Raw genomic sequence first — 12,712 nt, 5'->3', positions numbered from 1 at the left:
GTTTATTTCCATTGGCTTTTTGTCTCTGTTTGTGAGTGCGTGCGGGTCGGGCCAAGGCTGGGTACGTCCCTGGAATCTCCACCATAAAAATAAATCTTAGAGGCACCAGACCGCTACAAGGTAGCCACAGTGATTAAAAAAATTAAAAAAATAAAAACAGATCGATATCAGGAATGCATCAAGCACAAGACACTGATGGTGCTAAGCAGCATTTAGATTTTCACTCACCACTGACAGGCACTGCCTGAATGCATTACATTTAAAAAAGCCACCAAGGAAGCCTTAAAAAGACTTCTTCTATTTGGATAAAAAGAAGTCAGCAGTGTGATACTTCAAAAAAAGCACAGAGTCCTGGTGTGGAAAGGACAGATATACAGAAAATTGTTTTTTTCAATTGTTCTCTGGCCTCACACTGTCCACCTGCATGTTGGATAATGCTGCTGCAGGACAGCCAGAAAGACTTGTGAACCTGTCGTGCAGGTTGTTTAGTCTGTGTCATTTTTGAATTTTATTGTGTCAGGTACTTTTTCACCTAAAGCCTTCTGATGATTTACAGCATCCAAACCAGAAGGGGAGGAGCATAGACTGACCAAAAGTGACATCACTTGACGTCCAGCACTACTTTTTTCTGTCCTGAAAATGGGAATGGAAGCAGTCATTACACCCAGCATAACTCCCCCTCTCCATGTCCCTTGATTCCCTGATAAATCAGTCCCTGTATATACTCATAATGCCCACACGCATGACTCTATCACATGGTAATCTCATAAGGCTGTAAAAGTTTTAGAAAGTCAGAATGTACCCTGTAATACGTCGTCTCAACACCACTTGAAGTAAGCATGTGGGAAAACTAGAATCAAAGAGATAAGGTGAGTCACTTTTGACTATTTGTCAAAAAACTCTGAGGTACGTTTTAACACTACAGTGTCTGACTTGCCATACAATACGCAAAAAGGAGAGAGGACAATCAGGAAAAAACCCCTGGACACTCCAGAACTTGAAGTAATTTATTTTTAAAAAGGACTCAATTAAAGAAAAAACAACAAAAGTAATAAATTGCTAAATCTCAAAAGGAAAAGAACCAAGAAAAGACACAAAGGCTAATACTAAATTTCAAACAAGAATTTGGAGGAAAACAAAGAAATAAAACAGACTAAACAAAAATTTAAAAAAGCATGACAACCAAGTAATAGTACCAAAACTCAAAGACATGTATAAATGACAAACCACAAGGAAACTGAAACTAAATGGCCAAAGAAGGAACACCATCATAAGGCACTCCAATTGAAAGTGTGGCAAACTGAAGTATCCGTAGCTCTCAGGTGCAGGTAGACAGACAGACAGACAGACAGATCTTTATTTGCACCAAGAGGAAATTTAGCTTTTTCCAGAAACTCAAGAAATATAACAAACAAAAAAACACCCCCCACAAACACACACAAAAATTACAAAAAAAAAATAAGAAAAAACTTCTGACTTGGCTAAGGATAAGAGAGCAGTCACAGTGGGGCATTATGCAGGATTAACGCCATCGGCATGAAGTAAACCCAGTAGTGTTTCTTGGCACACTTTGTTGGCTACAAGCCGTCAGTGTTGGTATGTCAGAGAGGGGATATGCAGCATTGTTCATAATTGCACTTATGTTTGTCTTCATTTTCTCCTCCACTGCTACCTCCAGGGGGCCCCTTAAGTGAGCTTATCTTCTTATTTGTCTCATTGATTCAGCGAGCCATTTCTGAAGTGATACAGTGCAGGAAATGGCACTGGCTTTTGTAGAGTTGTAGAACATGTAAAGGTCTTACTACCCACATTAAAGGAACTCAGTCTGCTAAAAAGAAAAGACTCTTCTCTGTTTAGTTTATGTCTGTTACTATCAGTCCAGCCTGTCGTTGATAAGGACCTGCAAATATTTGTAGTAGTGCACAGCCTTCACATCCACTCCCTGCAGAGTGACCTGGCATAGAAGCTCTTTGGTGGAGTGAAGGTCAATAACCGTTCACCACTCTATGGGGGTAGGAGGGTCTGTTAAAGGTGTGACTGTTACATGTACCCACATCTTCCCCTTCCTTTGTTTTACTCAGTGAGCCTATTCAGGGCAGGTATGAAGTGAAACTAACCTGGAGGATAAATTTGTGGTCTCTAACAACATTCCTCAGACTGAAGAAGCTGCTTGGATGAGCAGTGAAACGTATCTACCTAACAAGAACGAAGTCCAGTTGCCATGACTCAACTACCAGATGAAACCATTAACTTGGTTTTGCTAATGGTAAGTTGCTGACAACTGTCAAAGATCTCCACCTGACTCCCATACTTTGTCTCAGCTCCTTATCTGTACAGAATTTCTGCATGAGACATGAGCTGGTGTCATATATATGGTCTGAGATTTGAAGAGAGAAGGAGACAGGCCTGGTGAAGCGTGACAGACCAAAGTATTTATAGCTCTGAGGTGCTTCAGAATGACTGAATTACAGTATCTGAGGACATTTGCCTAAACGGGGAAATCAACAAACAACTGCCAAGAAGTGATACACTAAACCAGGGGTAGGCAAAGTCGTTCCTGGAGGGCAGGGCCATAGTGGCTGCACATTTGTGTTTCATTAGAAACCAGTCCTTGCCAATAAGACATTTTATTTAATTCTATGGTGTATGGTTAATATTTCTATTCTGCCATGTCAGGACATTCCTGTATCCATTTTTTTCCTTTCCAAGGATATTATCCAAATGATTTGTAGCCCAGGAGCAGATGAGAACTTCTCAGTCCTTCACGTTTTTCGTTTCGGTTTATTTACAATTATTTTATTATACCAGATTGTTCATAATGAACACACACAGGTGTGATGGAAATAAGTTAGATGGAGAGCAACTGGATCCTTTGCCATTTATGTGTTATTGTTAATAAGAAGCAATTAATAACAGTCAGTGCTACTGTTTTAAGACGTAAATAAGCATTAAGGGTGAGGAATCTTAGCAAGTGAGACAACTAACATGAGACATAAAAATGCTGCTTGAGCAATACGTGCATCAACACCAACAGTGGACTTCTCACTAAGAATCTGGGATGGAGAAAAAACCTGCAGCCTCTGTAGCCCACCAGGACTGAGCCCTGCACTAAACGAACAAAAACATGAAACAAAAACAACTAACCAAAGTTAAAGTGAAACAGGCAATGGCAGGCAACAGAAACACAGGAAACAGAAAACAAAAGGACAGAATTCACAGAAGAACATCACACCTTTCACTTTAATCGTAAATCCACTGAGGACGGGTTCAAAGTGCAGAGACATTTTTACAAACCTTAAACAGACTTAGACACACAATATAAATACATCTATTCTTCTATCCATTACCTTTAGCTAAAGTGTAAGCATGCTAGGTGTAGTAAGTATAACTAAAACGTCATAGAAGGTATGATGCTTGGTAAAGACAAACACAGCTTCTCTTGTTTTGGGATTTTTCTTTAATTTTGCTGATTTCTCCAGTATTTTCAGACACTGCAGGACTTGAAGTCCCGCTAACAAGGTTAACACCAACATTACTTGGCGCACACTCTGACGTCAAGCAAACAAGAAACTGGCACACACTCTGACATTATAAGCCAAGCACTCTGTGCTTCCTGCCTACACAGAAACAGTGAAAATGGAGTTTTTAAACATTCAAAACCGCTTTCAGTGACCTAAAAGCCAAAACGCATAGAAAAAGCTAAATTTTAAAAAAATACCCAGGTATGTATAGAAAGGGTCTTGATGACAACTGTGACTTGATCACACAGTTTCTACGAATTTTTGACCCACCCATCCAACTTAATCCCAAAGGTGAGATCTGAGATTGAGATCTGAGTATGAGCCACCAGAGCAAACGGAGATCACTGCTACATTCATGGAACAAGTTTGAGATGGCTCCTGGTTTTGCGACACGGTGCCTCGCATCCATTTAGAAAAGGGTGGACTAGTATGCTTATACCCCTTGATAAGATGTTACCATACTCAAATAAATCCAATGCATCTGAACTTTTCAACTATTCAAATTGATGACAACAACATTTGATATCACTGCTATAACTCCCATAAGCACTGTAGGCTTGTACATGAAAATCTAGTGTGCTGCATGATCAAAGGATGGCTACACATGTTCATTCTAGAGGTTTCTAAACTTCCAAATATCCAACCACTTTCATTACTTAAATACTCTGTGAAATAAAGAAGGCTGAAATATATAGCTATCACATGCTTTTTATTTGTAGGCAGCTTGTGAATTTGACACTTTCATCCTTTAAAATCTGTTCCAGGTATAGCTGTCTTGGAAGAAAATGCTTCAGCCTGACCATCTAAGGCAAGGGGAGTCATTATGGCTCAAATCGTCAGTACCTATCAACATATGAGGGCTATAAATCTATAAAGCAAGCAAAGGTTGTTCTGTTTCAGCATGAAAGGGGATGTTGATATAATCGTACGATCAAAGCTCAAACACCGGCACACAGACCACTGAAACCAATGAAGCACTCTGAGCTAGGAAAGGGTGTGTTTTTCTAAGTAAGGAAATGCACACTCGACTGCGTGTCCTCCACTATGTAAAGTCTGAAACGTACCATCTTTGGACAATCCCCAGCCTAGAGTTTCCCAACAGTGTTTAATTTTGGCTAAGACTTGTCAGATTCTTAGTGCGTTTACTGAAGAGCACATAAAGGTGAACTCCACAGCAGTCTTATCCAAAAAAAGTTGTAGCAGCTTTGTGGTTATTATGATGGTGAGATAGCAGACATCAAACAGATCAGTTCCATCTTCTGTACAAAAAACATCTAAAATCCCAAAGTGTATGAATTTCATAGTGGCGGTTGTAATCCTGTGCAGCCAGCAAAGTGTAGCCTTCCTCAATACATTTTGTATTGGTATTAAACGTTATTTTTGATTAGTTTAACACTTAGAAGTAATACATTTCCTGTGATAAAATATCACAGGGAGTGATCACTCAATTTAAGGTGTCATGACTTTCTGCACAGAGTGTGGATTTTTCAGACAGCTTCAGAAGCAATTTCAATCTAAATGCAACACATCACGTGAACAAGGTGAGAGGGCATTGAAGCACAGGAGTTTTTGACACCTTACAGATAGTGTCCCAGCTCTGAGTTCTGAACCAGTTTTACGTGAGGTTTATCACCTGGTTGACCATTAGGATCTCAAGCCCAAGAATTATATATATATATATATATATATATATATATATATATATATATATATATATATATATTATGGTGGACAGCCAGCTGCTCAACCTGGCCGAGACGCCCAAAGAGGAGAAAGATGGGGGAAAGCAGCTACGGAGGGACACTGCCTCCACCAAGACACCAGATGGCGATGTCTCTGCAGCATAGCAGTACCTCAGGTTCCCGCAGGGCACCATGGGATTTGTAGTTTGGCTTCTCAGCCCTGCTGGATGCCATGGTTGCCACCAGCATATGCTGCTGGGGGACTTGGAGACTCGTATCTTTTCCATAGCCCAGAAGTACTATCGAGTCACGGGGACAGAAGTTCCGAAGTACTTCCAGGCTGACAGAAACCTCAACTTCTCCAGCTGACCCGGAAGTACGGAAATGTCATATGGACGGAAGAACCGAAGTACTTCCAGGTCAAGGACTTTATAAAGGACTACTGAAGACCCAGCAAGCGAGTCGGAGTTGGAAGGTAGTAGGACAGAACTAGCTGAGAGGAGTGGAGGAGAGATTTGTGTGCTTTATTGTTATTATTATTGTTACTTACCTGTTTATGGTGGCGGAGGTGCTTTTGGGCACTATAAAAACAAGAGGAATAATTAAATACGTTCTTGATAATTTTACCTTGTTTTCAGTGTCTCTGTCTGTTGAGTTGAAAGGGGCAACAGTGACCCCTAGCGTCTTATATATATATATATATATATATACTTATACAGTCATTCCCCACTATATCGCGGTTCAGCTATCATGCCGCTGCTATATCGCGGGTTTATTATTATTATTATTATTATTATTATTATTATTATTATTATTATTATTATTATTATTATTACTAGTAGGGGTCTCCGCCCCCTGCTCGCTTCGCTAGCCCACCCCCGGGTTTGGTTTACTGGATAAACAATTTAAAGAGATTGTTATTTTCATGAGAATTGTTACATATGCACTATTTTCATTTTTACTTTAAAACTTTTGTAAAAGCAATATTTGTCCTTTATTTCCTGCCCCAGGCGTGGTTAAATCTCTTTCTCGTGGGACTTTTAACGCTGCTCGCTTTGTGAAGGGGGTGGTCTGAACACACGCTGAAGAGATACGCTCGAATCATCTGCTGGTTTGCTGCAGCTGCTGCTGGCGAGCTGCATGTTCTGCTTGTCGCTTGTCATTGTTTAAAGAGCTGGAAGCACATGAAATATGTCTGCCAAAAGCATTCCAACAACTGAGAGGTTAGATGTCCGTAAATTTGTTTTAAATTGTTTGTAAGTAGGGCGTGATGTGCAAAAGTCACTGTCTCACGGGTTTTGCTTCCTAAGGTTGTAATGTCTAGTCCTTGCGTGTCGTCAAAGTGTCTCTCTGAGATGATCTAGTCTCGATCGCTTTGCTCAACCACCCCGGAGGCGTGCTACGTTCCTGCCAAATTCGCGTCTCTCTCCTGTTGGCATTGTGAAGGGGGGAGCTGAACGCGCACTAAGAAGAAGTGGACGGATCAGCTACTGGCTTTGTGCTGCTTCTGCCAAGATGTGTGTTCTGCTTGTCGCTCTGCGCATCGATCATTTAAAAGCCTGTACAGCAGCTGTCCTTCTGTCTCACTGTCTTGTCTCGCGGGACGTCAAATTGTCTTCCGAGAAGATCACATCTCGTCTCCCTGGTCTCCCTGCCAAGATTTTTTTTTATAATAGAGAGATGTTACTCATATTCTTAGCCCGACATCCACATATCATATGTGTTTACAAAGTGTGTTTTAATAAGTTTACATGTGTTTAAAGCATGTGGGAGGGGTATTTCAAGGCTTAAACTATTAAAAAATGTGTATTTATATAGTCTTTCTATATCGCAATTTTTCAGCTATCACTGATGGGTCTGGAAAGTAACTTTCACGATAGGCAGGGGATCACTGTATTTCTTTTTTAAATTGCCATGCATTTGTTCCTAGAAACCACAACAGTTTCACCCTGGGACAAAAGGAGGCCCCTGACACAGTATCTTCTCTTTCCCCCATAACACCAGAAGACAGCCTAAAATTGATGCTCAGCTCTGCCCACAACACTATAAAAAGAGGTTGCCCATAGAAGATGGCCTCAGTGTTGCCCGCACTACTTATTGCAAGGCTGACAGTAGACATATTTTCTATTAATTTGTTCCCCCACGCAGCTGTGTTTTTGTTAAAATACAAAAGGGTGACCCAGCTGGTACGCCAACATTTTGCCTGCCTAACCCTAGTCTGCTTTCCTGGCCATGTTACAATATGTTACTTACCCCACATGGTTAGTAGTGATGGACGAAAAAAAAATTGATGTAATTTTTTTTTGGAGAACAGAGATAACATTACTTGTGTCGCATAATCCACTTATCAGGTCATTTAGTCTCACAACATGCTAAATGCATGCATTTTCTGCTAGAATATTATTTAAAGAAAAACCCATAGAAAATGAAAGTAGTTGACAAACACAAGGTCCCTGCACACGGGGTCGCTCTTTTGAACTGAAGACAGGACTCTTGACCAATTAATGAGGAGGAGAGGCGGGTCTTCACTTCAAAAGTGCAATCCCATTTTGATGGGCATTCTGTTTGTGAACTACTTTCATTTTTCAGAGTTATTTGTTTAACAATATTTTGGTAAAAAATATATGTGTTTTGCTCATTGTGAGCATATGACTGAATGAGCTGACGTATTCGTTATGCCACACAAGTAACGTGAGGTTTTTGTCATGAATGTTTTTTATATTGTTTGCTGTTGTCCAGTGTTGGTCACCACGTATGTCTATTCTACCAGAAAAACTATTATCTCCACTCTCCATGAAAACATGAGATTAAAATATTTTGTCAGCCATCACTACATTACCACACGGGATAAGTAACATAATAAAGATATAATTTTTGGCTTGAGTATTCCTGGAACTAACGACTAAATTGGCTCAGTATAAGAAACAGTGGGATGTTGTGCTCTGTGCTGGACTGGAAGTTCAACTGGAGTTGGATTCCATCGTGCACCCATTCTTGTCACCAATGTTTCTGATCCCACACCTTTCTTTTGATTAAAATGGTTACTGTATGCTCAGTTAGTGATGAGAACCCAAGAAGTGATTTGTACATGAAATTCAGTTAACCAATTTCTATGTGATATGTGCCACTTCAGTAACGACTCATCATTGTGTAATAATTAGTGATGAGCAAAACAGCAGAGGCCTGTTTCACACAGTTTTGTGACAATTGCTCCTAAAATTAATTTTGCATGCAATTTCAAAATTGTAAAATTAACTAAAATTAAGTGAATTGTGAATTTCTGTCTAACTGATATTAACTGTTTGGTTTTTGTAACCCTAGGAATTGTCAGTCGCTTCTATTTTCGTTCTGAGCTCTTCATGTGTGGTGATCCACTTTGTACCTTTGTCCTGTAACGCTTGTTCCCAAACTGTCCCCCAGACTAATATTTACTTGATTATGTTGACCTATTTTGTAAGTCACTTTGGATAAAAGCATCTGCTAAGCAAATCTAAAAGTAAGTGTTTTTATTGGGGTGGAAAGTAAAGAATGGTACTACCTAAGGATTATTCCACAGCCAAAAGCGACGTCTCCTTCCTCGGCCGCCTTCCAATACTCAAAGCCTTCCACAGCTCCTTTCACGCAGCCACCATAAGGCTTATCACCCGATTCCCTCACCACCTGAACCACTCTGAATGCTGCCAATTTCTGGAGCACCTTGAAATTCTGCTGACAAGATATCTTATCTGATCAACTAAGGAGGAGGCTGTTTTAGATGCTAGAGATGACTAGAAACTGACACTCATTTGAATAAAACTTATGTGTAAAATATATGACAATACCTGTTGTCTCTTTCTAATGAGTTTCTGTTTCTCTTTTAGCAGTTGCCCTGCCTGTTTTCTTGACTCTAGCTATCTTGTTGATTTTTTTGGTGATCTTCTGTGTCTACAAATGCTGGGCAAAAATGAAAGCTGCTCCGAAAATGCCTTCCTTGTACTTTCATGGTAAGTGACCTTTAGCAATACTTTTTGTGTTTCTGATGTGAGAAATATACTTCAGTGAAATTGTTCATTATGCAGTAAAAAAAATGGTTGATGCAGTGGGTGACCTCTTAGCTCCTCGGCCTTTTTTCAATTTCTAGTCACTCGCTCTGTGCTTGGAGTTTGCTCTCTCCATACAAGCATGGGTTCCCTTCATGGACATCGGTGTCCTCTAACAGTCCAATGACATACAATTAGACCTACTGGACAATCAGCTCGAGTGACGGACGGTAGGCTGATGCCCCACCAGAGATGGTTCTTGCCTTGCATTTGGTCTTCTTTGACAGCATTCTAGAGTAATAGGGATGAAAAACTGAATTATTATCTTCATTAATGACACATTTTTGGCTGATGCCTTTACCCAAAGTAACTTGCAAAATCAGTTGGATATAAATTCAGAAATGTAAATAAATAATTGAAGTAATGCATTCATTGCCATTAAGTTTTGTCACAGCAAGATCTGATACTGAAAACCTCAACATCCTACAGAGCAGTGATGGGTACAAAATGAGACCGAGGCTTACGTTACAACAGAGAAAAAAATGTACAGAATTTCTGAACCAATTTACCATCCAAAAATAAAAATATACACATGCACATCTTAGGTTATGTCGGTTTTGAGTCACAATGATCCACAGATATGAATGAGCACATACAGTAAAATCTAATAATGCTTCCTTTTCTTTATTTTCATACTAGCGACTATTTACAAATTACAAACAAAATAGATTAGCTTTGACAAGGATGAATACAGCTGTCCCTAACACTGAGGGGTAACGGAATACATTACGTACCATTTTAAACATCTTGTGGTTTCGTTTACACGTCTCAAATCATCACTTACTGGGTGCATTTGTGTGCCATCAATATGCTTCTGAAATGTGAATTCAGTGGAAGTGAAGGTGGTGGTGTGGTATAGCGGGTCATTTGAATAAATAAAAAATTAATTTGGCTGGCTCGGTTGGATAATTGGGACGAGTGATGGTGCAGTTTGTCTCAATTGCTACATCAGCCTCCTGCGGTGTACGGTTGAAACACTGCATCCACTTAGGTGTATAAGAAAGAGCCAGCATGAGAAAAAAGGGCGAGAATCGAACAGTGAAGAATCGGGGAAAAAAGAACGAATGAAACAGAGGTTAGAAGATGGAGAGAGAAGGCAGGAGCGAGAGGGAGACAATGCGAGTGAATGAGGAAGAAGAAATGACAGACAATTGGGAGGAAGTCCCTGGAAGGAGCGTGTGGCCGACGTTCAAGGGCTGAGCGAGCTGGAAGCTGGAGTGACTGATGCATGCTGCTCGGTTGGAGCGATTTGTAGCGACAGGTAGCATGGCTGCAGGGGAATTGGAAGGCTCAGTGAGGAATCCTACGGGTGGTGCCACAGACTGCAGGGACGCAAGCCTGGCAGCGGGTGTCGGAGGCTTGGTGTGGTGCCCTGCCAGGAGCCAGAAATGGCTACAGGGGCCAGAGCCTGCCGTTTGAATTGGTTAGGCACCTCCTTGGCTACTTAGGGTTCAGTCAAGGAAACATCAGCGTTTAAAAGAATCCACTAGGGCTAGGGACAGTTTCTTGCTGTGTTTTTACCTTGTTTTAATGGATTATTTATCTGAATGTTTTAACCTTTAAACCGCTGGAACTATAGTCGGTTCCCAGTGCAATTTGCCAGCACACTGCAGCTGATCAGTCAGTGCCGTACATTCGTTGAGCAGCCAGCTCATGACCACAGCCGCCCCATAGTGAATCAAAATCACTGTCCCTGGGATTCAGACTAGCCTACAAGTATCAGCGTTGGCCTCGGTGTGCTTGTGTGCAGCCAGTTCAAGCGCAGTAGGCTTGGCCCCAATATAAATCAAGGGGGCTGCCCTCTTGTGTCTCGGGGGAGATACTGCTGGTGATATGTCCTCTCCCCCGGTCCTCTCCTCAAAAGGGCGTCCTGACCGGGCAAAGGTCCCCAGCCATCTATCACAATATGCATATATATATTTAGAAATATACATCACAGGGAAAATATGGAAATTTCATTCACCTGAGCAAAAAAAATGAAATCACAGCCCAAATGCTCTAAGTCAGAAAAGCTGACCTTAATTTATCTGATTGGGTTCAGAAGAACTTACATGAAACAAACATTTAAGGGAGTGCCCCAAATTGTTAACAGCAACTACGTGTGGTTTAATGTGAATTTTAACTTCAGGAAAAATCTGAATTTGTGAAACATCCCTTCTAGTCCTATTACTGGCCTGCAGAAAAATGTAAAAGAGAAATATTCTCACTACTTTTTATTTTTAAAGCACTTTAAGGTAGAGACACATTTTAATTGAGGTATGCCTATGAAGCGACGACAGTTGAAGAACTGAGTTGCAGCTGTAGAAATCGAGTGTGTGTGTATGTGTGTTTGTCCATCCATCCATTCATCCTCTTCCACTTTTCCGAGGTCAGGTCGCGTGGGCAGCAGCTTGAGCAGAGATGCCCAGACTTCCCTCTCCCCGGCCACTTCTTCTAGCTCTTCCGGGTGAATCCTGAGGCGTTCCCAGGCCAGCCAGGAGACATAGTCCGTCCAGCGTGTCCTGGGTCTTCCTTCCCGGGCCTCCTCCCACTTAGACGTGCCCGGAACACCTCACCAGGGAGGCGTCCAGGAGGCATCCTGATCAGATCCCCGAGCCACCTCATCTGACTCCTCTCGATGCGGAGGAGCAGCGGCTCTACTCTGAGTCCCTCCCGGATGACTGAGCTTCTCACCCTATCTTTAAGGGAGAGCCCAGACACCCTGCAGAGGAAACTCATTTCAGCCGCTTGTATTCGCGATCTCGTTCTTTCGGTCACTACCCATAGCTCATGACCATAGGTGAGGGTAGGAACATAGATCGACTGGTATATTGAGAGCTTCGCCTTGCGGCTCAGCTCCTTTTTCACCACAACAGACCGATGCAGAGCCCACATCACTGCCGCACCGATCTGCCTGTCGATCTCACGCTCCATTCTTCCCTCACTCGTGAACAAGACCCCGAGATACTTGAACTCCTCCACTTGGGGCAGGATCTCGCTCCCAACCCTGAGAGGGCACTCCACCCTTTTCCGGCTGAGGACCATGGTCTCGGATTTGGAGGTGCTGATTTTGATCGCAGCCGCTTATCACTCGGTTGTGAACCGATCCTGAGAGAGCTGAAGATCATGGCCTGATGAAGTAAACAGGACAACATCACCTGCAAAAAGCAGTGATCCAATCCTGAGCCCATCAAACCGGACCCCTTCAACGCCCTGGCTGCGCCTAGAAATTCTATCCATAAAAGTTATGAACAGAATTGGTGACAAAGGGCAGCCCTGGCGGAGTCCAGCTCTCACCGGAAACAGGTTTGACTTACTGCTGGCAATGCGGACCAAGCTCTGACACCGGTTGTACAGGGACCAAACAGCCCTTATCACTGGGTCCATACTCCCTGAGCACCCATTCCCTGATGTCCATGCGATGTTGCAGAGGCGTGTCAACCAAGACAGT

General features: G+C 42.0%; 1 protein-coding gene across 1 annotated transcript in view; it reads left to right on the top strand.

Annotated features, from left to right (window-relative positions):
• igflr1 (IGF-like family receptor 1) overlaps positions 1-12,712 on the top strand; it is an 81,401-nt gene that overhangs the window by 57,702 nt on the left and 10,987 nt on the right. The window contains exon 6 of the mRNA XM_051920776.1: positions 9,046-9,186. Coding sequence (XP_051776736.1) covers positions 9,046-9,186 — 141 coding nt within the window. The remainder of the gene's footprint in view (positions 1-9,045; positions 9,187-12,712) is intronic.

Source organism: Erpetoichthys calabaricus, chromosome 17 (genome assembly GCF_900747795.2).
Source record: "Erpetoichthys calabaricus chromosome 17, fErpCal1.3, whole genome shotgun sequence".
NCBI classification, from domain to species: Eukaryota; Metazoa; Chordata; class Cladistia; order Polypteriformes; family Polypteridae; genus Erpetoichthys; species Erpetoichthys calabaricus.
Note: the sequence above shows the minus strand (reverse complement) of the source record. Positions and strands in the feature narration are given on the sequence as shown.